The 24,843-nt window shown below is 45.7% G+C and overlaps 1 protein-coding gene and 1 long non-coding RNA gene across 2 annotated transcripts; one reads left to right on the forward strand and one right to left on the reverse strand.

Moving 5' to 3' along the window:
* The first annotated feature begins 15,610 nt into the window (after positions 1–15,610).
* On the forward strand, positions 15,611–18,668 carry LOC130304638 (zinc finger BED domain-containing protein 4-like). Its single transcript, XM_056551947.1, has 3 exons — positions 15,611–16,966; positions 17,063–17,134; positions 18,530–18,668. Exon 1 carries the CDS (start codon positions 15,884–15,886, stop codon positions 16,844–16,846), a length of 963 nt encoding a protein of 320 aa, XP_056407922.1. The 5' UTR covers positions 15,611–15,883; the 3' UTR covers positions 16,847–16,966; positions 17,063–17,134; positions 18,530–18,668.
* A 77-nt stretch (positions 18,669–18,745) lies between these two features.
* Positions 18,746–23,185, reverse strand: LOC130304654 (uncharacterized). Its single transcript, XR_008854391.1, has 3 exons — positions 22,621–23,185; positions 21,075–21,216; positions 18,746–18,884 (listed from the first exon to the last, which is right to left on the reverse strand). It is a non-coding gene; the product is annotated as an uncharacterized LOC130304654 (long non-coding RNA).
* Positions 23,186–24,843: the final 1,658 nt, after the last annotated feature.

The raw sequence follows: 24,843 nt of genomic DNA on the forward strand, positions 1-24,843 counted from the left end.
CCAGCATGGGTCATTCAGGAGTCTTCAGTCTGTGGTATAACACCAGGATGCTGCCTCTGTAGTCTCCTGGGGGTTGTAGTTCACCACGACTCTACAGCTTACCGACAGGGACTACAAATCCCAGCATGTTGTGTCAGGAGTCTTCAGTCTGTGGTATAACACCAGCAGCTGCCTCTGTAGTCTCCTGGTGGTTGTAGTTCACAATACCTCTGTTGTCTCTCAGTAGTCTCCTGGGGGTTGTAGTTCACCCCACCTCTACAGGGCATACACCAGTGTTTCCCAACCAGGGTGCCTCCAGGTGTTCCAGAACTTAAACTCCCAGCATTCCTTGGTTGGGAAACACTAGCATACACACACATAACAGGGACTACAACTCCCAGCATGTTTAATTCAGGAGTCCTGTCCTCCCCCCCTTCACACATAGAAATCATCCCCAGTCTGAGATTTATTCCCCAGCCCCTGCAGTGTATACATCCCCAGCTCGTGCACTTTGTCATCCTCCCCTGCTCTGTCTTCTTTCTCCAGTGCAGACCTGCGTCCTCCAAAGGCAGAGCAGGGGGAGGGGAGATGCGTGCAGTATGTCCCCCTTCACACATAGAAATCAGCTTGCGTGCTGTGATGTCCCCCCCCTTATCCTCAGCCCATGCAGTATGTTCCCCCCATACCCCCAGCCCGTGCAGTATGTCCCCCCTCCCCCCTTATCCCCAGCCCGTGCAGTATGTCCCCCCAATCCCCCTTATTCCCAGCCCGTGCAGTATGCACCCCCACCCCCCTTATCCCCAGCCTGTGCAGTATGTCCTCCTCCACACCCCCCCCTTATCCCCAGCCCGGGCAGTATGTCCTCCCCCCCCCCCCATTATCCCCAGATTGTGCAGTATGTCCCCTTCACACATAGAAATCATTAGGCAGGGAAGATGAGGAGCCATGTACGTCCTCTCTCCCCTGCTCTTCTGGCTTCTTTACCCCGTGGAAACTTGTGTCCTCCGATGGCAGAGCAGGGGGAGGGGAGATGAGGAGCCGTGTACGTCCTCTCTCCCTCTGCTCTGGTCTCTTGTCCCATGCAGACTTGTGTGGTGTCCCGGTACCGTATTGCATACCGTACCAAGTGTTAACAGTGTGTTGATGGACAGGTTCATAGATGGGGCTCAGAATAAGTGGGATAAGGCCCAACTCAGGATGTTGGCAGCTCAAAACCCAGATATGGCTTTCCCTGCCTTCAAGAGGTTGGCCATCAAAGTCATTGAGTCAGGGCCCGAAGCAGAAGAAGTTAGGCCCCCTCTGCTGATTCATTGGGAGCCCCGGCCCCGGCCGTAACCACACCCCAGCCTGCCGCCGTCTCGACTCCCTCTAGTCCATGGGCTAATGACTTACAACGTGTATGACAGGACATTGATCAGTTGACTAAAGCTGTTAAAGAGATGGTGGGCAGGGCTAACTCACCTTCATCCAAATAACCTGCCCCTCGTCCTGCCAGACCACCTAGTATCCCCCCCTGTGTTGCCCTGTGGGGTTCAAGGACCTGTTTGTAGCCATTGTAAAAAGACTGGACACTGGAAGAGCCAATGTTGGGCTTTAAACGGGCATCACCTGGGGTCGAGGATCGCACACCGGGAGTAACCACTGAAGGTCCAGAATCAACCAACGCCAAAATAGGACTCTCGATTTATGTTGCCCCCTGCCCCTATGTGCAAATTGTGGTAGAGGGGATTAAATTGCAGGCCTTGATCGACACTGGGTCCCAGGTGTCCACCATTCCTCAAGGGGTGTTTTACAAGTATTGGGGTCCTGAGATGTTATGTTAACCTAATGACGTAGACTTTCAGGTGATGGCAGGGTATGGGAAACCAGTACCCAAGCAAGGCTACTGGGAGCTCACAGCGCAAGTAGGGAATCATGTTCTTAAGGGACAAGGTGCTATTGTTACTAATGTTGGTGATGAACATGCAGCTGAGTTTATTCTAGGAATGAACATCATGAGACACTGCTTTGATGACATAGTTAACTCCTTGCATGCTTCTCTTCCCTACATGTCACCCTCTGGCCAGAGAGCCACGCAACACCACCTCAGGACACTCCAAGCTGAACAAAAGTTTGTCAATCCTCGTTAGGAGATCTGCTGGGTGAGAATCCAAGACATACGAGCTGTTACCCTGCAGCCGCAGACAGAGACTATTATCTGATGTCGTGCCCGTCCAGGGGTGAAGAACCAAGATTATAAGGCACTCATGGAACCCATGCAACTGGAGGACTACCCTTTGGTACGGGCAGCTAGAAGCCTTGTAACTGTGCGAAATGGGAGAGTCCCGGTACGAGTGGTTAACCTCTCCCAAGCCGTCACCAGATTAACCAAGTATACTCCTATTGCTCAGTTACACCATCTGGACTCCCAATATGTGATGTCAAGGCCACAAGTTGCAAGGCAATGGACTGCTCAGATTGCCCCAGGGGCCGACAAGGGCTCTGTGGACCCATGGTGGACTCAGTTGCAGATAGGAGACGAAGATACTCCCCAGGACCAGGTTGGAGGAGTCATTCAGGTGGCTAAACAGTTCCAGGAAGCCTTCAGTAAACAGCCCACCGATTTTGGCCGGACCACGATGATCCATCGGATTCTAACTGGAGATAGTCCCCCCATCAAGGAAAGGCACTGGCCGGTCACACTTGCAATGTACCAGACAGTGAAAAAGATGCTGCAGGAGATGAAGGAAGCTGTTGCCATTCGGGAGAGCCAGAGTCCCTGGGCTGCTCCCTTGGTCCTTGTCAAAAAGAAGGATGGAACCATTTGATTTTGTGTGGACTACAGGAAGTTGAATGATGTAACCCACAAGGATGCCTACCCTCTTCCTAGGATAGAAGAGTCCCTCACTGCTTTGGGATCCGCAGCCTAATTTTTTACACTGGCAAGTACCCATGGCTTAGGAAGATCGGGAAAAGACGGGTCATGGGGGATCTTCTGGACTATCTGTTGCAGAAGAGTGAGCCGACTAGGCTCCGCTAGGCGCAAGGGGACTTGGAGTTGAAGCGGCTATGGTGTCAGAGAAATCGTCTGTTCCTCCAAAAAAGACTATTGTGTCGAAATTCCTTAGACCCAGTTTCTGGAGAACGTCTGCATCAGATCTTGGTCCCTCGAAGGGATGCCGCCATGGTTCTTAATGCCTATCACGACCAGTTGGGACACTTTGGGGTACACAAGACCGAGGCTACTATCCGGAGGAGGTTCTATTGGGTGGGGATGCATGGAGATATTGAAAAGTGGTGTGCCGAGTGCACCATCTGTAATGTCACCAAGAATCCTCCCAAGGACGCAAGAGCCCCGCTACATCCCATCCGTACTGAGAGGCCCAATCAATTGGTTGCTCTGGATCACGTGAAATTATCCCCTATTCGATCGGGATATACCTATGCCCTGACCATGGTGGATCATTATTCCAAGTGGGTGGTCGTTGTGCCCGTCAAGGATCTAACTGCCAGAACGGCCACCCACATCTTCTACAGCCATTGGGTCCAACCTCTCGGGTATCCTGAATTGGTTCTCACTGATCGGGGAACCGCGTTTGAGGCTCAGTTATTTCAGGAACTCTGAAACAATTCCATGATTGCAAGAAGCTTCGGACCACTGCGTATCACCCTCAGGGGAATGGGCTGTGCGAGAGAATTAATCAGGTATTCATCCACATGCTAAGGACAGCATCTGTTTCAAAACATGAAGAGTGGCCCCGACTTCTGCCTGAACTGTTGGAGATCTACAATAATACTATCCACTGTTCCACCGGGTACACTCCCTTCTTTTTGATGATGGGCCAACACGGTCAACTGCCTAAGGATAGGGCCTTTGGGTTGCAAGCACCTTTCAACAACTCCCCTCAGGCCTCTCAAGACTGGGTTTCTGAGCATCAAAGGAGGATTGAAGAAGCTAAAGACATTGTGGAGAAGAAAATGGGTGAGGCTCAGTACAGGCAGCAAAAGGATTACAATCGGCATGCATCTTCTCAACCACTGCAACTTGGGGATAGAGTCTGGCTCAGAAAGTTTCCTCTGTCATACAAGCTGGATTCTCTGTGGTAGACGGAGCCTTACACTATTACGGCGATGCCATATCCCGACACCGATGTTTATGAAGTGCAGAAGGAGGGGTTTCAGCCACAAGTAGTCCAACGAAATAGGATAAAGCTGTGCCTGAAAGACGACTTGCCCGAGCCGCCTCCTCCAGCTCCCTCCAAAGCAAGGCCAACAAGAGAGTATGTTCCAGGAGAAGGAATCCACCCCACAATGGACGTTCCACTGTTCTCTTCTCGTCAGCCTGCAATGTTCTTTGGGGTAAAGTGTCCGGCCTTGGACCAACCGGCTTTGATCTCCTCGCCCGGTGCTGAGTGCACTCCAGTGACAGTTCCAAGTACCCCCATACCAGCTCCAAACACTCCAGGACTCCCCTCACCAAGCCTCATGGGTCACACCAGTCCTGCAGAAGATATGACTCCTGTTTTTAGGGAGTTGTCCTTCGAGGAAGTTCCTGAGAGTCAAGAGGTGGTGTTGCGTCGTTCTCAAAGGTCCACTCAAGGAAAACTAAGGTATCAAGACTGACCTTTCACATAGTACTGTACACATAGTACCTCAAAAATAATCACTTAAGTGTACTTACCTCACTTAAACTTAGTACACCAAACAAACAACAAAAACATCTCACACTCAAGTAAATGCTTTGGGAACTACTTCAAATTCAATGAGCAATTTTACATACAATGCATCGGGACCGCGATGGGAACGAATGTCGCACCAACGTATGCGAATGTGTTCGTCGCCCGTCTCGAGGAGGACGACGTCTCTGTGTCCCACCACTTCAGCCATGTGCTGTGGTGGTGGAGATACATTGACAACGTCTTCCTTGTCTGGTCCGGAGATGTGAATCAATTGCATGCCTTTCATGAATATCTCAATCGTATACATGATAATATCAAATTCACTCTTACCTACTCTACTACAGAAGTCCAGTTTTTGGACACTTTGGTACAGATAGATGGTAACTGTCTGCGCACTGACCTATTCGTCAAACCCACAGACAGTAATTCTATCTTAAGATTTGATAGTCAACACCCTAAACACATGTTAAAGTGTCTACCCACTAGCCAGATGTTAAGAGCAAAAAGGATAGTCAGCTCGTATCAGAGGTTGGCATTAGCCCTTGACAAAATGGCGTCCAACTTCGCCGAACGTGGCTATTCTCACAGATTGATTGAGGAATGTAAACAGAAGGTTCTACATATGCCTGAAGACACTACACGTACACAGCTGGACTCAAAAGAGTAGCGTTTGTCTCCACTTTTTCAGGAATCTCAGGTAGAATCTCAGGAGTGCTGCGGAGACATTGGCACATCCTGAGAGATGGATATGAAAATGTCTTACCGTAGGTTTGGCAACGTCAGGGATTGCCTAGTACGTGCCGATGTAGGAGGAAAATACCCAAAACAGAGTTATATTACAAGGGCCAATTTTGGATCGTTCCCCTGTAGGTCATGTGTGAATTGTTCCCTAATGCAAAAAGGGAGCAAATTCACACACCCTTCTACAGGACAAGAATACCAGATTAAACACTATCTTACATGTAATTCTACTTATGTAATATATGTGCTGTGGTGCCCCTGTAAACTCATTTACGTGGGAGAAACAACCTGGGATTTCAAAACCAGAATCAATCATAACCGCTACACAATTAGGAAGAAGCGACAAGATCTCCCGGTTGCCAAACATTTTGATGAATTAGGTCATACAGAACGGGAACTCCATTTTATGTTATTGGATCACATCCCTCCAGTGAAAAAAGGTGGAGATCGTACCAGCAGGTTAAGAATAATATTTCTCCCCTGTGAATATATATGTGCCCTAGACTGTCTACGCAAAACCTGGTGTATGTTTGGTATTTTTTATAATTTTTTACAACCTTTCTTTTTCTTTCCTCCCATAGGTATGAGGTGAACAGCGCGCATTGAACCATGCTGGACACTGGAGATGCCTTTTTTATTTATTTTTTATTTTAATATATATATTTTTTTACCATTGGCACTGATTCATCACCATCTGGGAAACTGAGCACCTTTTTCAGGCCGTGAGCGGAGATGTGCAGAAGTAGAAGCAAAGATGGGTACGTGGATGCCCGGATGCCCCTCAACGTTATGAGCGAACCGAAGGACCGTCACCTGATTGGTTGTCCATTCATGGTGGCGGAACAATGGAATGTATATCGGAACGGTTTTCCATCCCGAGACAACGCTCTGGAATTAGGGGACATCACGACCCCCACGATGCGCTGGCACATCCAGTTAATACCTGCACAGATGCGAAGGGAGAAGTGCCTGCCGGCTAGGTTTGCCAGGTGCCAAGATGGCGCACAACGGGTCCGAAGAGATAGCACGCATGCGCGGACCCGCACATGTGCCTGTGTTTACTATGAAGTCACTTCCGGCGCAGACCGGAAACGAAGACAGCGTGGAGATACTTGTACGCTACTTGGCGTTCTCGTGCGTCCCAGCATAGGCGATATGCATGTTTGAGCTCCTCCCCCTACCAGGAAGGTACACTTGTCACATTCATACACCAATTATGATTTTTGCGGATTATGTACGGACTGTTCGCTGTGTTATATTTTTAGACACTATGCTTTTTCATATGCTACAGGAGCCCTACATGTGTGTAATGTTTGTTTTATGCCCTGTTTCCTATGATCATAATTCACTGTATTGTACTTCACTTAATTGTAAACAATCACATTGTTAATTGTACTACACCTGTGTATTATATAAACCTCTCCCTATGTACCATTCACTGCTTGACAAAGGCTGTGCGAGATGGCTGACATGTCGCTCCCTTGATGTTTGGTTGAATAAAGCCTCACACTTTGTTCACTGGAATTTGAGTGCTGCTGTTTTTCTAAGTGGATTTATTTGACCCAGGACCGAGGGTATTCAGCGTGCACCAACTACTCATCCTACTGTGCTGCCCATTTCTCTATACTAACTAGATAGAGAGAGAGATAGATATGATAAAGATGATAGATAGATAGATACAGGGCCAGACAGGCCATTGGGCATACCGGGCATTTTCCCGGTTGGCCGGGCCGTCCGTGGGCCTTGCTGTCCCCCTACCTATCTTAAACACTCTGGAGCTGCAGCCTGAGGCTGTCACCTTAAATGGGCACTGTCACCAACTTTTTTTTTTTTGATATGTTGTACTACTTATTTTTCTTAAAATGTTTTAATTTACATTTGAAAACCGGCCACTAAGGGTCTCCCTCCTAGTGGCCGGCTGCAGCCTGGCGTGACGTCACGCCTGAATTTATGCCGGCCGGGCAATTGGTCCGAATTCAGTCAGGCTGCGCTCGCTCCCTGCCTGTCAATCAGACAGGCGGGAGCGAGTGCTGAGAACAGATGCACGCATTGGCTCCCCTGCTCCCTGGCCTTGCACGCCGGCCCCACCTCCCGGCATCCCGTCGCTGCTGCCGGTATCCACCTCACACAGGATTGGCCTGCACTTTGGTATAGGGTAGAGCGGGTTGCGCGACAGGGTTCGGGTAGCAGTGTTCGTGGGTGGGGGGTCGTTTGCGTTTCAGGTTGCGCCGTGGCCATGGAAAGATATTGTTTTTAACACAGGGTGCCTCCAGCTGTTTCACCACTACAACTCCCAGCATGCCCTGACAGCCAATAGATGTCAGGGCAAGCTGGGAGTTGTAGTGGTGAAACAGCTAGAGGCACCCTGTGTAGAAGAACTAAGGGTGGAAGTGTGGGGAAGTCTGCCTGATAGTGAGCACACTACCAGGCAGACAAAAAGGCCTTTTTAATATAGTAAAACAAAATTTAAAGGCAGGGAGGGGGTTAGGGATAGATGGGCAATAGGCAGGGATAGGAAAAGAAAAAAAAAAAGGATGATGGGAGCTACTCTTTAAGTGCTGGGGCTGTCGCTTTAAGAGCTCCGCACAGAGAGGCCTAATCTCCTCCCAGTGATCATAGAGCTGACAGAGAGGAGAGACAGCCCACCACTGAGGAAGCAAGACCGTGAGTTCTGTCAGTCACTTATCCTAACTCATCTTCCACTTGGAAAGAGTCTCCTTTGACCCTGGCCGGGCTGTGAGGTGAAATCATCATCATTACCATCAGGACCCAGGTCTTATCTCCTCTCTGGCTGCTCATGTGTTATCTGGAAGGTTTGTTTATACCAGCAAGTTTAACACTTACACTGCCTGGCAGAGCAGCCAGTCATGGGGGGATGGGAAACTTATAGTGCCATCAAGACACAGAGTATGTCCCTTCTAAAGCCTTTTGTTCACTTCCCCAAGCCCCCCTTGTCCTCTGCAGACCACTCTGTCCATCACTGATCCCTCCATCCATCGATCCATCCCTGATCTCTACATCCATCCCTGATCCCTTCATCCATCCATCCCTGATCTCTCTGTCCATCCCTGATCCCTCCATCCATCCCTGATCCCTCTGTCCATCCCTGGTCCCTCTGTCCATCCATGATCCCTCCATCCATCCATCCCTGATCCCTCTGTCCATCCCTGATCCCTCTGTCCATCCCTGGTCCCTCTGTCCATCCATGACCCCTCCGTCCATACCTGATCCCTCCACCCATCCCTGATCCCTCCGCCCATCCCTGATCCCTCCATCCATCCCTGATCCCTCCGTCCATCCCTGATCCCTCCGTTCATCCCTGATCCCTCCATCCATCCCTGGTCCCTCTGTCCATCCATGATCCCTCCTCCCATCCCTGATCCGTCCATCCATCCCTGATCCCCTATCCATCCCTGATCCCTCTGTCCATCCCTGATTGCTCCATCCATCCCTGATCCCCTATTCTGCTGGTGAAGTCACTGGGGGGAGTTATCATTGGTTTTACCCTGGTTTTGTGGTACAAAACCAGCAGACAACACACAGCAGAAAAAATGTACTCTAGTAATATACTTTAGTGTTATCCAGGTATGTCCCCTGTTGTATGTATGGGCATCAGTTTCTGAACTCCATATAAATATGGAACTCCCAGACGAAGGTAACATACCGAAATGTGCGTTGGAGTGGTTCTATTCCGGCTCCTGCCACCACTTTGTCTCCTGTTCATATTTTATTAGGTCTGTATTCTATATGGTCTGCTTGTATGCACTTGTGACTTACCCATTTGGCACCTTATTCCTATTTACATATATCTTTATTGATAGATTGTGGGCAGGACCGGTGATAACACCTTATTGATGCTGTTTTTCTCTCGCGATTCACTTTTTATATTGTATGTACCGTATTTATCGGCGTCTAACACTGCCCGATTCCCTTCCCGTCCCCGGTTTTATAGTTATATGCCCCGCCGCTGCCATTGCCCAATTCCCTCCCCTTCCCCGGTTTTATAGTTAAATATCCCGCCGCCGCCACCGCCAGATTCCCTCCCTGTCCCCGGTTTTATAGGTAAATATCCCGCTGCCGCCACGGCACAATTCTCTCCCCGTCCCCATTTTATAGTTAAATATCCCGCCGCCGCCACTGCCCAATTCCCTCCCCATCCTTGGTTTTATAGTTACATGTGCCCTGGGGACTGCGGTCCTTCATGCCCTGGCGGTCTCCTGATCTGTCACTGTGCGCTGCGTAATGACGAGTGACATCCTCAACACGACATCACTCGTTAGTCAGAGCGCTGCGCACAGTGACAGATCAGGAGACCGCCGGAGCATGAAGGACCGCAGTCCCCAGGGCACATGTAACTATAAAACCAGGGACAGGGAGGGAATTGGGCAGTGGCGGCGGCGGGATATTTAACTATAAAACCGGGGACGGGGAGGGAATTGTGCCGTGGTGGCGGTGGGATATTTAGCTATAAAACGGGGAAGGGGAGGGAATTGTGCCGTGGCGACGGCGGGATATTTAACTATAAAATCGGGGACGGGGAGGGAATTTGGCCATGGCGGTGGGATATTTAACTATAAAACTGGGGACGGGGAGGGAATAGAGCAGCGGCACTACGGCCCCACAGAACCCACTGCACGTCAATGATTTAAAGCGCTTGCTTTAAATCATTGTACTGCAGAAGCCGCCAGAAACAGTTTATCGAGGTACACCTGCACACACACGCACCCTCATTTTTCCAAGGATATTTACGGGATTTGTTTTTCTTATATGTTTAATAAACTTGTTGTCGCTCAGACATATTATTTATTCATAAGTGACTCAGATTGGTTTTCTTTGTTGTTGCCTGGTTTTGTGGTGTACATTGGTCCCACAGTTTGTCTCACATGCTGGTCAGAGACATTTAACCCCTTAAGGACGCAGCTCATTTTCACCTTAAGGATGCAGCCCTTTTTCGCAATTCTGACCACTGTCACTTTATGCATTAATAACTCTGGGATGCTTTTACCGATTATTCTGATTCTGAGACAGTTTTTTCGGGACATATTCTATTTTAGGTTAGTGGTAAATTTTTGTCGTACTTGCATCCTTTCTTGGTGAAAAATCCCCAAATTTCATGAAAATTTTGAAAATGTTGCATTTTTCTAACTTTGAAGCTCTCTGCTTGTAAGTAAAATTGATATTTCAAATAAATGTTATATTGATTCACAAATACAATATGTCCACTTTATGTTGGCATCATAAAATGGACATATTTGTACTTTTTGAAAAAATTAGAGGGCTTCAAAGTATAGCAGCAATTTTCATGAAAATTGCAAAATCTGAAGGGACAGATGTTACAGAACTACAACTACCAGCATGCCTGGGCAGTCTAGGCATGCTGAGAGTTGTAGTTTGGCAGTATCTGGAGGTCTACCACTGTAATAATGGTCTCCAAACTGTGACCCTCCAGATGTTGCAAAACTACAAATCCCAGCATGCCCAGACAGCCTTTGGCTGTCTGGGCATGTTGGGAGTTGCAGTTTGGCAATCACTAGAAGGGCAGCAGTAAAGATCACTTTACTGCCACCTTTCTACCCCCCCCCCCCCATCGTCGCTTCCCTACCTGCGCCGCTGATCTCCGCTGTCTCCACCGATGATCAGCGGTCCCCACGGCATCTTCTTTCCAGGTACCGGCCGCCATCTTCTCCCCCCGTTCTGCCCGACATCCAGGGGTGGGCAGAGCGGGGGGTTTCCATGGCAACCCCCTGTCGTGTACTGCCATTGGTCAGAACTCATTTCTGACTAATGGCAGGGGATAGGAGGAGATCGCAGCGCTGCAACCTCGCTCCTATCCCTCAGGATGATCGGGGCTGTCACTGACAGCTCCGATCATCCCTATTTTCCGGGTGATCCGGTCACCAGAGACCCGAAATAGGAGAAAACATCAGCTCGTAATAGGAGAAAATCGCATGTCTGAATTGACATGTGATTTTTTCCAATCGCCGACATGGAGGGGTCTCAGGACCTCCCTCGGCGATGTGCTGGGATGCCTGCTGAATGATTTCAGCAGGCATCCCGGTCCGGTCCCAAACCGGCTAGCGGCGGGGACCGGAATTCCCACGGGCGTATCCATACGCCCTACGTCCTTAAGGACTCGGAATGCAGGGCATATGCATACGCCCTACATCCTGAACAGGTTAATTTTGACTTTTGCCTTAGAAGGTTTTTCACAAAGAATATACCAAGTGGTGATTTCAGTTGGTATTATTCAGTGATCAGGAATTTACCATGTGCGACTTTTTAGTTTGTCACATGTTTTGTTGTAGCTGCGCTAACTGAGGCACAAATCTACACCAGCCCTGACTTGGCTTACAAAACTAACTGCAAACATCATTATTATCCCACATTTTGTTGCACAGGCTAAAAAGTTGCAGAGGGGGAACCACATAAAGTGGCGTACTGAAGTCAAAGATGTGGGCACTTCTTTTTAACCCATTAATTTGTGTGGTGAGAACTGTGTACCTGCACCAAATTTATCAAATGGCACAGGACATGTGATAAATCTGGTGCTGATCACATTTCTTACATCAGTACTCCACTCTTTATGGTGATTCCTTTAGGTTTTGTAAGCTAAATCAGGGCTGGTGTCGATTTGCACCTCAGTTAGTGCATTTGCGCTAAAACATGCAACAAACTGAACTGAAATCACGACTTGGTATGTTCTTTTTATAAATACTTTTAAATGAAAAGTCACTAAACTTTGGCACAAAAAATTACTGCACCACAGAAAAGTACCAAAAAACAGGAAAAAAGTGGTTAAAATATTCACAAATTTCCCTCAGTGTGTACATATTTTTCATTACTTATCCTGTACTGGTCCTGAGTTATATCCTGTAAATCTTTTATTAGAAAAATATAAATCATAACAAACACAAAACCAGCACAACTTTGCCATAACGGAAAACAACGAAATAAAATAACATAAACCCATACTTTTCATTTCAATAAAAGAACAAAAATCCTGCCTAAACGGCCAGCCCAGTTTTTCCTAAAAATACTAGTACTACACCATACATAACCACACACACTCACATGCATGCATACCTAATGTGCAAAAACGAAAAATAAAATAGCATTATTTAGCTTTAACTAAAAAACACCCAAACTTAGGAAAATCACACGTTACAAAAACACAACAAGCACTCCCACGGCACACATTTTTTTTTTTATATATACTTTATACTATACTTTATATATTTTTTTTAATTAATAATAATACTATATTATCCACACATTACACACATGCACACACATAACCATCTCTTTACAACATATTAAAAAATAAATAAAATCTACAACCCAAAAACAACCAAACTTGGTAAAAATCACATGTTACAAACAGAAAACATAACAAGCATAAAAAAAAAAAATTATAATAATAAATAAATAAATAAGTCCGCAACGGATACAAAGATCCAAAAAAATTATAAAAATGGTTCGACTGCCATCTATCACTACTATAAACATTTTATAAAACACTAAATAATACACAAATAAAGATATATAATAAACAAAAATATTATGTTTACTATACATACTATACATATAACCTTTATACAAATATAATAAAACAACCTACTCTAAACTGTCCCTTCACCCACACCACCCGCCCTCCTGTACATGTGTCAGAGTCCATACAGTTCATAGCCCTCAATGTCCAGTCCATAACTGACCCATGCCAGGTCCACCAAAACAAACAACCACCACCACCCACAAATACACCCTTCCAACCTAAAACTCCTCCCAACCCACTTTACAATAACCAGCTTTATAATATACATAAACAAACAATACAACCCACTTTAGGCCCAAGTTCGGTGCCTGTAAGCCCTTCATAACCTTAACATCTGAAAACAAAACAAAAAGCTATGGTGCACATGCATTAGATCACCACCAGGAAGAAGGATGGCAATCCTGATACATACAAAATTTACATTCTTTCCCTAACTCCACCTGTTATAGAATATCCAGACTTAATAATTTGGGCTCAGTGGTGTCTGCCAGGATAGCAAATTCGCAAATAGTTGGAAAAACACAGACAGACAGTCAGTGGTCCAGCAACTGATTTCTCCTCCAGCATAGAAAGAAATCCCTCGAGGTGGTCAATGTTCAGTTTATTTATGTACACAACAAAGAGGGAGGGTTTACAGTAGCCACTCCCACATATACAGTATCAGGTGTCACACCTACAGCCATTGTATCAAAGTCACTCCCACATTGGACACAGACAAGTTACAATATGGTGATCCAGGCTTTAGACATGTGCAATTCGGTTCGGCACGAATGTTATATTTAACGAATATTACCGTTTTCGTACATTCGGAGCGATCCGAATGCACGAAAACATACCTTGAGCATTTCCGAATAGCCCCGATAGTACGAACAGCCAAACAACGAATGCGTTCGGTGAACAACGAATGCGTTCGGTGAATAACGAATGCATTAGTTAAATAACGAATCATTCGGTGAATAACGAATGTGTTCGATGTCCGTAAATGAAAGTAAAGGAATAATTCTACATTCTTTTAATTGGTCCTTGGAAGGTCACATGATCGGAGTTCATTGTCACATGGTACCATATGGTAACTTTTAGCCAATTAGCTTATTCCATTCGATCCCTACTGTATTGCAGACAGTAAGGCTGTTTTATTCAGTTGTGAGGTAGTCCTGTGAGACTTTGGCTGGTGGTGTTACAGTTGCAGTGTGTGGAGTGAGTCACTGGATTTGCAGAAATGGACGGTTTATCTGATGATAACTTGGCTTCTGGCACAGAGACAACAGGCAAACAAGCTAAGGTAACAACTGCACTTTTTTTTTACAAAAGAGGATCAGCAGCAAGGCCTGCAGCAAAGTCCCATGCTCATCAAGTGACCATACTCATCATCATATCCAAGAAAAAAATGACAGCCACCACTAGTGCTGCTACTGTGGCCCTTAATGTCTCGCAATCTGTTAGACACCAAGAAGGAGAGGGAAACAAGAAGCAGGGCTCACAATCAGACATGGACATAATGCATTTAAGTGCGCCTCTTCAAGGTGTAGACATTGGAAGCATAGAAGAGGAGGTACCCCTTGATTTCATTCATGATGTATCCAGTCCTGAACAATATCAAAGTCCTGTATCGCCACTCCTATTTACAACTGACCTTCCAGAATCATCACCACCATCATCCTCTGGCTCTTTAGTTTTAATGGATACACCACCCTCCCATTCAAGTAGTGCCACCGTCCCCAGTACAAGGCCTCCAGCTTCCAAAAGCAATCCCCTCCCGCAAAATGCCCCATCTGCACAACCCGATTCCAGTTCCAGCTGGAAATCTAAAGTTTGGGAGCATTTTTCAATAGTTGGTGATGGTAGATCAGCTAAATGTAAGCTATGTGGCAGGGAAGTCAGTCTTGGTAGAGTTATAGGGCATCTGACTAATTCTGGCATGGATCACCATTTGCGCACACACCACAAGCCAGTCCTGTTAAGAGAAGACAGTGGGTTGTTGTCACCTCCACCCAGTAAAAAAAGGGCAAGTAGTGCTAGTTCCAGTGCTACCATCAGTTCAGATAACCTGGACAAGGGGCACAGAGGTGAAGCTGTTGACCCCAGTCAATCAAAACAGCCCACCTTGGATCAATTTAGTGGATTTCAATCCAGGGGGATTTCAAGACAGCAGTCCCGTAAAATTACCCGCCTCATTGGTGAACTCATAGCCGTCAGGGGAGCTCCCTTCAACATGGTGGAGGGGGAACTGTTTAAATGTCTAATGCAGGCAGGTGCACCCCAGTATGTAATTCCATCCCGTACCACATTTAGTCGCAGTATAGTACCCTCCTTACATAAATCTTGTGTGGAGTTAATAAAACAGGAGCTAGGCAGAGCCACAGGACAGTCAGTACATTTCACCACAGACTTGTGGAGTGCTCCCAGTGGGCAGCATGCCTTCTTATCACTAACAGCACACTGGTGGCAGCCCATTGTAATGGAACCAGCCCAAATTACATCAGGGCCAAGAAGCACAGGAGCTGGTGTTGTAGAAAAACAAAATCAGGGGCACCGCTCATTCCTGCTGCATGCAGAGGTTTTAGATGAGCAGCACAGCTCGCATAACATAACACGTGCTTTACAGAAAATGATGGCAGAATGGCTTGGGGAGCAGGCAAATACACAGGCGAAGATGGGGTTTGTGGTCACTGATGGGGCAGCCAATATGTTAAAAGCACTGCGGGATGGCAAATTTGTTGGTGTCCGATGCTCCGCCCATGTCCTCCATCTTGTAGTAAAGGCAGGTATAGATGACACCACTTAGAGCAATACAAAGCTCTCTGAAGTGTTAGACTCCTGTAGGAAAATTGCAGGCCATTTTCATAGACGTGTGAAGGACAGTCACATTTTCAGGCAGGAGCAGATTGAGGCAGGTCTTCCTCAACACCGCCTGAAGCAGGATGTAAGCACCAGGTGGAATTCTACATTAGACATGCTTGAAAGAATTCTGGAGCAACAAAAAGCAATACATGCAATGTCACATGAGCATGTCATCGGTGTGACCAGACCACTTAGCAGGGAGGAGTGGAAAATAATAGCTCAGGTGGTGACTGTACTAAGCCCCTTTCGTGCAGCAACAGAAAACCTAAGTCAAGAAAATGCAAGCTTGGCTCAAGTCATCCCCCTCTTTACCCATCTTGTTAACAAAATGGATGCCATCCTCAACCATAGAGAAAACTTGCCTGGAGGATACATAGTACCTGATGTTGCCACTCTTGTCAGGAGACTGCATGGACAATTAAACCGGAGGATCACAGAGCTCACTGATGCTTGCCCTGAATTGATGCTTGCCACCATGTGTGACCCCCGAATTAAGGGCAAAATGACACTCCAAGCCAATTCCCTAACAAGCTGGATAGAGAAATTAATCAACAGGGTGTGTGACAGGCAAAGACACTTGGTTGTGCCGTCAGAGAGGGACGATGATGATGATGATGATGATGATGATGAAGAAGAAGAGGAGGATGAGCCTGCTATGTCATCATCATCACCCATCACAAACACTGCTGGACACTCATCAAGAGCTGCTGACTTTTGGACAGAAACTTTGCAAACCTTGGTCGGACACACCAGACAACCCTCAAGGATACCCAGAGATAAGGTTGCAGAGACTGTAAAAAGTTATTTGTCTGAACCCCATCTGGCACCTACAGCGGATAGTCTCAAGTACTGGGATGAAAGGAGGGCAATTTGGCCTGCTCTCTCCATGGTGGCCCAGGAGCTCCTATCCTGCCCCCCAACCTCTGTGCAAAGTGAACGGGTATTTTCAGTCACTGGCAATATTCTCTGCCCACAGCGTTCACAGCTGGCCCCTCAGCTCATGGAGCAGATGACTTTTCTTAAAGTAAACATGACCAAGCTGGGATACCCTGCTCTAAGCTTTGACACCAATTAGTTATGAGTTCTACAGTTCAAGTTAAAAGTTGAAGTTCTTGGTTACAAGTTGGAATGTTGGATCCCTTTGTGTTATCAGTTGTTTGAAAAAGTTAAGAAAGTGAACAGCACCATCAAACAGGTTAGTGGTCTGTCAATTTTCCCCTTAGCCTCCTAACATTACATTTGGAATGCTAATAATTTCTATTTAATTTATATCTTTCCCTCCTTCTTTTAGGATTTAGTGGACATTTTTGTGGATACAACAAGGATGTCCATTTATGTGGTAAAGGAGTTCAGCAAATCAGTGGTAAGTAAATGACAATTTTTTTTTCTTAAAGGAGTACTCCAGCACTTAGTCTCCGGGGACTGATTTTAACTGGGTGCAGTGTGCAAGATCACGGGTCCCCAGCGGCGGGACCCCCGCAATCAGGCATCTTATCCCCTATCCTTTGGATAGGAAATAAGATGGCTAAGCGCCGGAGTACCCCTTAAATGACAGTAGTGCTTTACAATGCATCTGACACTTAAGTGACCTCTATAAAATGGAGCACAGATCCAATCAGCATATTAAAAGTCACAGTGTAATAAATGTATAGCTTTAGTACCTTAAAGGGGTATTCTGGGCAAAAACATTTGATCCCCTATCCAAAGGATAGGGAATAAGATGTCTGATCGCGGGGGCCCACTGCTGGATAGGGGATAAAATAGGGGATAGGGGATAAAATGCTGTTGGACGAAATACCCCTTTAACTTTAATTCCCAGGTGGACCATTACACTTAAAAAGACAATATGGCTGTATCTCAACATTCGGAAAAGCGGGGCCCAGTGTCATGGACCGACCAGGGACAGGGAGAGTGAGCCCTAAACTGAGCTCTCCCTACCTACTTGCCCACTCACCCTAAACGGTGAGTCGACAACTTGGAGCCGGTCCCTTCCTGTGCTAAAGTGCAGTATCATAAAAACACAATATATATTACTAAGTCGGTCCAAGACAAAAAAGGAAAACAAGAATACAGACTGAGCTGGAGTTATAAAGCCACACTCGCCTAACACATGTGTGAAAGGCTTAACTCTTCCACGCCTGGAAGAAAAGCACAGAAAACATATAATGCATAAAAAACAATGTCTGAACAGGGCCTGAAACGGGAAAATGCAAAAACAAATAAACGGACATTACACCCAGGTTCACAATGCCTCAGCACCCCACCTCTCCAATTGTTGAGTCAGAGACTCATAAAATCTTTTTTTTTTTTTTATGTCATGGTCTGCCTGTGGAATAAATTAGAGGTACTATTGCAATACACTTTTCATGCACTGGTGGAATCTGTGCTCTGCTATCAAAGTTATCATCAATCATGTAGACACCACAACAGGAGATCAATTTTTTCTTGCCTACAATTTTTTTTAATATTTTGATGGCAAAGGCCTTGAATGCAAATGTAGCAATAAATAACAACTGTAATCATAATTTTTTGCCTTGTATGCCTGCTGTCTACAATCAGCCAGCATAATCATACCAATTGCATGTTTATTTTGTAGGCAGGGTTTGGCACCATTTTGTATGAGGTTACAATATACAAGTCAACATGAAACTTTGGTAATAGAATACAGAGGTAATACAATAAACCTGAACATTGCCAACATTTCTAACATAACAAAACTGTCAACCAGCCTAAAAATAATGATTCTTTAATAATTTAGGTTTGTGAAGGTGCCTCGTTGTTGCTGCTGCTGGTGTCAGCCAATGGAGGTGATTGGCTGATTCTTGATATTGCCGTCAGGAGGTCCACCCTTAGCTGTGCTGTGGCCTGAAGGTGCTGCTGGCTGACCCGGGCAAACATCACTTGGAAGTCGTCAGCCTGCCGACGGTGAAGTCGGTGCATTCAAGCGTCGCATCTCCCGTGCAAGGTGCCTCGTCTCCCTGGACAACCTGTCCCTTTCTTGGAGTACCCTAAGGTACGTGTCCATTGGGACAGATGCGGGTGCTGGGGTTGGAGATAGTGGACTGGGTGGACTGGGGATAGCTGGTGAACAGTTGTGTTCTTGTCATCTAACCCTATAAATGTTACACACCATTATACACCACAAATATACACCATTGCAAATAGCTAATCATGCTTTTTATCACAATAGGCAATTTAGCTGAGTAATTTACATAATATCCACATTGCTATCATTATAGAATTAGAAATTACAAATTTACGAGTTGTGTGGACATGTCAAAAGATGACATTACAGTGTGTCTCATTCCTTTGACTCGCTGCCAAAGGAAAGGGGTGGCCGTAGATGACTCTACTTCCGGGCTTTCAATCATGTGACCATTTCTCAACATAGCTTACCTGTCCTCGGAGCTCCAGCGCATCCTCTTCAGGATCCCCTGCATCGTCAGCACTCTCCATGGTTGTCATCACGTCGCTGTGCACGCCGTCTTGTCATCTAATAGGAGCGGCTTGCATAGCGACATAATGGCGGCGACGGAGAGCGAGGATGCCAAGGAAGCAGAGGCCTTGCTGGAGCGTCGGGGACACGGCGACAGCGATGGCAGGTGACATCCAGGGCAATGGTGAAAAGCGGTGACGGTCCGTAGCGGCGGGGAAAGGTGAGTACAACCTCCAATACCAGTGGTCTTCAACCTGCGGACCTCCAGATGTTGCAAGACTACAACTTCCTGCAGTGCCCGGACAACAGTTGGCTGTCAGGGCATGCTGGGTGTTGTAGTTTTGCAACATCTGGAGGTCCGCAGGTTGTAGACCACTGTCCTATACTTTACATTGCCCGGATCCCTCAACATACGATGGTTTCAACAAACAATGGTTCATTTGGAACGGATTACCATCGTATGTTGAGGGACCACTGTATATGCTGTTCAGTTCAGCCATTTTGTCTGATATGCTCTATGTTAATTATTTAATTAATCTCTATGGGGGCCTGCGCTACTTCGTTATTTGGTCTGATAGTACAGTGGTCCCTCAACATACGATGGTAATTCTTTCCAAACGACCCATCGTTTGTCGAATCTATCGTATGTTGAGGGATCCGTGCAATGTAAAGTATAGGAAGTTATACTCACCTGTTCCCGCCGATCCGGACCAGGTCCTCACCGCTCCCAATGCTGTCCCAGGGGCTCCCGATGCTCCGGGTCCATTCCACGATCTTCAGGCTTCTTCCGCATCTTCTGCAGGGTCCGGGCCTCGCTTTCTGATGACGTTATTACGTTGCTGCGCCGGGACGGCGTGCGTAACGACGTAATAACGACGCCGGAAAGCGAGGCCCGGACCCTGGAGAAGATACAGAAGACGCCGGAGGATCGCGAAGTGGACCCGGAGCAGCGGGGATAGGCAAGTGAACCTGTCCGGGATGCTTAAACTGCTATACGACAGCAGCTTAAGCATTTTGCGCTGTCGGATAGCAGTTAATGCGATGGCCCCGACATATAAAAGCATCGCATGTCGGGGGGGGGGGTTACTGTATAGGACAACAACGGGGTAGACTAGATTCCCTGACATCTGCATGTCCCAACATTACAAATGGCATAAATGCTTTAAAGGGGTACTCCGGTGAAAACCTTTTTTCTTTTAAATCAACTGGTGGCAGAATGTTAAACATATTTGTAAATTACTTCTATTAAAAAATCTTAGTTACTTATTGGCTGCTGAATACTACAGAGGAAATTCTTTTTTCTTTTTGGAATTCTCTCTGATGACATCACGAGCACAGTTCTCTCTGCTGACGTTATTATAATAATAATAACGCTTTATTTATTGCTGTCCTTAGTGGGATTTGAACCCAAGTCCCCAGCACTGCAAAGCAGCAGTGTTAACCACTGAACCACCATGCTGCCCTTAGTATACATCTGCTATGCATGGTTGCTAAAATGGACGGAGATGTCAGCAGAGAGCACTGTGTTTGTGATGTCATCAGTGTTCCAAAAAGAAAGGAATTTCCTCTGTAGCATTCAGCAGCTAATAAGTACCGGAAGGATTAAGATTTTTTAATAGAAGTAATTTACAAATATGTTTAACTTTCTGCCTCCAGTTGATTTAAAAGAAAAAGGTTTTCACTGGAGTACCCCTTTAAGAATCAGTATTGAGCTAGGGGGGAAAAATACAAATATATAGTAATACAGTTATTGTATAAGTTCTAATAGTTTTTTTTTCTTGTTGTTTTATCAATTAATATTATTGTAATACGTAATTAATCATATATATATATATATATATATATATATATATATCCTTTTACTCACCAGATCTCTCTGCCTCAGATGTCTGAGCCTCTGGCAGGAGGTGCTTCTTCAACTCCAGCTCCCAGTTCTTGAAGGTGATGTTCCTCCTCTGCTGCTGCTTTTTTTTATTTTTTTAACTACTGATGCCCTGCAGTCATAGTACCTGTTTGTGTTTTACATAAAATAGTTTATTCAAGTTTATCATACCATTTCCGTTTTATGACAATAAACAGTTTTGTTGAGAAACAATATTGTTCTTTTGCTTGAATGCTCATATTTCTGCATTTATACCACACTACACAGATATAGACAGACTTATCCTCTTTATCTTTACTAGTTCATCAAACCAATCCTTCAAGTCCCGGAAAATGGCAAAATATACTATAGCAGTGTTTACCAACCAGGGGTGCCTCCAGCTGTTGCAAAACTACAAATCTAAGCATGTTGGACTATACTAGTATATAGTCCATAGGTCAGTGTTTCCCAACCCGGGGTGCCTCCAGCTGTTGCAAAACTACAACTCCCAACATACTGGGAGTTGTAGTTTTGCAACAGCTGGAGACACCCTTGGTTGGGAAACACTGACCTATGGACTATATACTAGTATAGTACAACATGCTGGGAGTTGGAATTTCATTTGGAGCAGCTGATGAGCCACTTAAAAAAAATAAAGAATACATAACTAAAATTTCACATTAAAAGGGTACTTTTTTTTAAATCAACTGGTGCCAGAAAATTAGGCAGATGTGTAAATTTTTATTAAAAAAAAAATATTAATCCTTCCAGTACTTATTAGCTGCTAAAGAGGAAATTATTTTCTTTTTCAAACACAGAGCTCTCTGCTAACATCACAAGCACAGTGCTCTCTGCTGACATCTCTGTCCATTTTAGGAACTGTCCAGAACAGCATATGTTTGCTATGGAGATTTTCTCCTACTCTGGACAGTTCTTAAAATGGAAAGAGATGTCAGCAGAGAGCACTGTGCTCATGATGTCAGCAGAGAGCTCTGGGTTACAAATAGTAATGAATTTCCTATGTAGTATTCAGGAGCAACTTAATACGTACTGTAAGGTTTATGGAATCTGATCAACTTTCTGGCACCAGTGGATTTAAGAAAAAATAAAAAAAAGTTTTCAACCAGAGTACCCCTTTAAAACAAAAATGGTACTGTCAAAAACTACAGACCGGGGTGTATCATACAGGACTGTATAAGGAGAACTAAGAAAGTTATAGGGGTCAGAATACAAAAAAATTGCCCCCTCATATGTGTATCCTCATGTCACGCATACATAATTACCGGTAGTTATGCAGATGAGCAAGTCCACTATTTTTTTTGCAAGAAAGGTAGTTCCCCACTTATGGAGCATTTGCTTTAGGGGCGAAACCACGGATACATCGGTATACACTAGATGTAATTACAAATCTAGTATGTAAAGGACATATGTGTAACAAACAATAAAGGTTATAGAATGGTATTGTCCTAGACCAAGACCAGCATAGTTTATGCTTTGCAATATGTCTTTGCCAACACGTTGATGATGATATCATACTGAAATATTTACTCACCGATGCCTGATGCAGAGAACTGTCCTATCCGCTGTGCCACTTCCAACTTGGGACACTTTCTCCCTCACCCGGCTCCAGGCGGCTATCTTCTCCTGGGTGCCCACTGTCGTGTTGAATAACACAGATTTTTCTGTGCTAACAGCAGCCACCAGTGCTACGTTCTCAGCCTCCGTGAATTTCGTCCCTCTTTGTTTTTTGGCTGGTGGGACTCCCACTGAGTGCAGACTCTCAGACTCAGATGTGTGGCTGCCACTGCCAGAGTCCGATATTGTCCAACCACTTTGTCTTGCGATTGGACCTGCTCAGACTTTACTCCTCCTCTCCTCTCCACGCCACCACTACACTCAGACACATCATCCGCACGCTCACTCACACATGCTCTTTCACTCACATCCACAACAGCACGCTCACTCACACATGCTCTATCACTCACATCCACAACAGCACGCTCACTCACACATGCTCTATCACTCGCATCCACAACAGCACGCTCACCGTCACCATCCTCTCTCCCAGACACCACAGACACAATTTCTCTCATTCCAGACATTGTTTTTTCACACAATTTACGCACAATACAATCAGTTTCTCTCTCTCAGTACACGCTGGCAAGATTTATCAATCTGTGTGAGAGTAAAAGGGGAGTGACCACAACAGCCAATCACATGTCAGATAATGAACTCTGGTAAAGTGAAAGCTGAACTGTGATTGGTTGCTATGGGAGACCAGACCACTCCACTCTTTCTCTCACACAGTTTGATAAATCTGGGCTACTGGGTGAAAACTCTGAGCCCCTGACTGACCTGGCCTAACTTTACTTCGGCTGTTTTCGTTAATCGTTAGGAATACAGCAGCATAAAGCGAATAATGTAATCTGCCGAATTCGAAAGTGAAACGAATGCGGCCGAAATAATGAATGCGGCCGAAATAATGAATGCGTCCGAAGTAACGAATGCGGCCAATGTAACGAATGTGTCCGAAATAATGGACGGGTCTGATATAACGAATGCATCCGAACGATATTTCGGATGGATCCGAAAATATACGGATGCATCCGAAAAACAGAATGAAACAAATTACTCGATAACGAATGTGCAACAGAACCGAAATTTTTTTTATACAAAAATGTACGAAACAAATTTTTTGGTCGTGCACAAGTCTACCAGGCTTCAACACTGTGCACTGAGGCCTATATGTCACCGACCACCAACACATCTGCAGCTGTGCCAATAGCCAACCACAACAAACCACACTGCACAACATTACGCTCACCATGAAGGCAATGTGACAAACCAGAAAATATTTCCACGACAGTTCCCCCCTTTTTTTCATATTCCTTCCTAGTGGTATATTACCTAGAGGGAAGAAGAACTAGATAGGCCAAGTCAGCCCCCCATATGAAATTAGTACAAAAAGAGGGGGGCTCACCAAATCATACAATGGGTGCTACTGCTCAGTAAGCAAAAAACTTGCTATACAAGGGTAAGGATTACTGTAAAGAGTGCACACCACAAGATCAATATTCATATATATAACAAATTTTATTAGGTATCACATAAAGATTGCAAAAAAGACAAAAAGGGCTAAAATCACTTAGAAAGCTCTCAATCGAGCAACCTCTACAACATGGGAGAGGGGCCATGAACCCCCTACTCACCAAAGTCCCGTCCCTCTGTGATACAATATAATGGCTCAGGTAGTGGTGCTAACTGATAAGATAATACACATACAACATTAATCTTGTCACCAAATCAAATAATCTTAACACCGAATGAAATGAAATACACAATGTGCAAAGAAAACATATATAAATTCATATCACCAGTGCATAGCAACCACAGAACAAAGGAGCCGAAATAGTAAATGGCGGGACGGGACCCCTAAGCCCGGGACGGGACCCCTAAGCCCCACCGTTTGTGACTTCCTCAGGGGTGTTGTAGCCCACCTGCCCTTAGGGTCTTATATATCAGCATAATAAACTAAGTAATACCTGTCAGGTGAGTACGGCAAGGGTCAGTCACGCTGTGTGTAGTGGAGCCGGCATGGACTTCTGCCTCCGCCACCCACTTCCGCTATGCGTGCGTCACGAGAAGTGCAAATCATGTGACCACCTAGTGGTCACATGATCTCTTCTCCTTGATATTGGCTGTCATGCGCGATAATGCCGCATCCGGCAGTAAGTGCGTCCCACGTGACCGACCGGTCACCTGAGGCGTCATGTGA

This window comes from Hyla sarda, chromosome 1 (genome assembly GCF_029499605.1).
Source record: "Hyla sarda isolate aHylSar1 chromosome 1, aHylSar1.hap1, whole genome shotgun sequence".
NCBI classification, from domain to species: domain Eukaryota; kingdom Metazoa; phylum Chordata; class Amphibia; order Anura; family Hylidae; genus Hyla; species Hyla sarda.

What these genes read in the sequence shown, in the direction of transcription:
- LOC130304638 (XM_056551947.1), top strand. Translation starts at nt 15,884, where the DNA reads ATGCTTGAAAGAATTCTGGAGCAACAAAAAGCAATACATGCAATGTCA.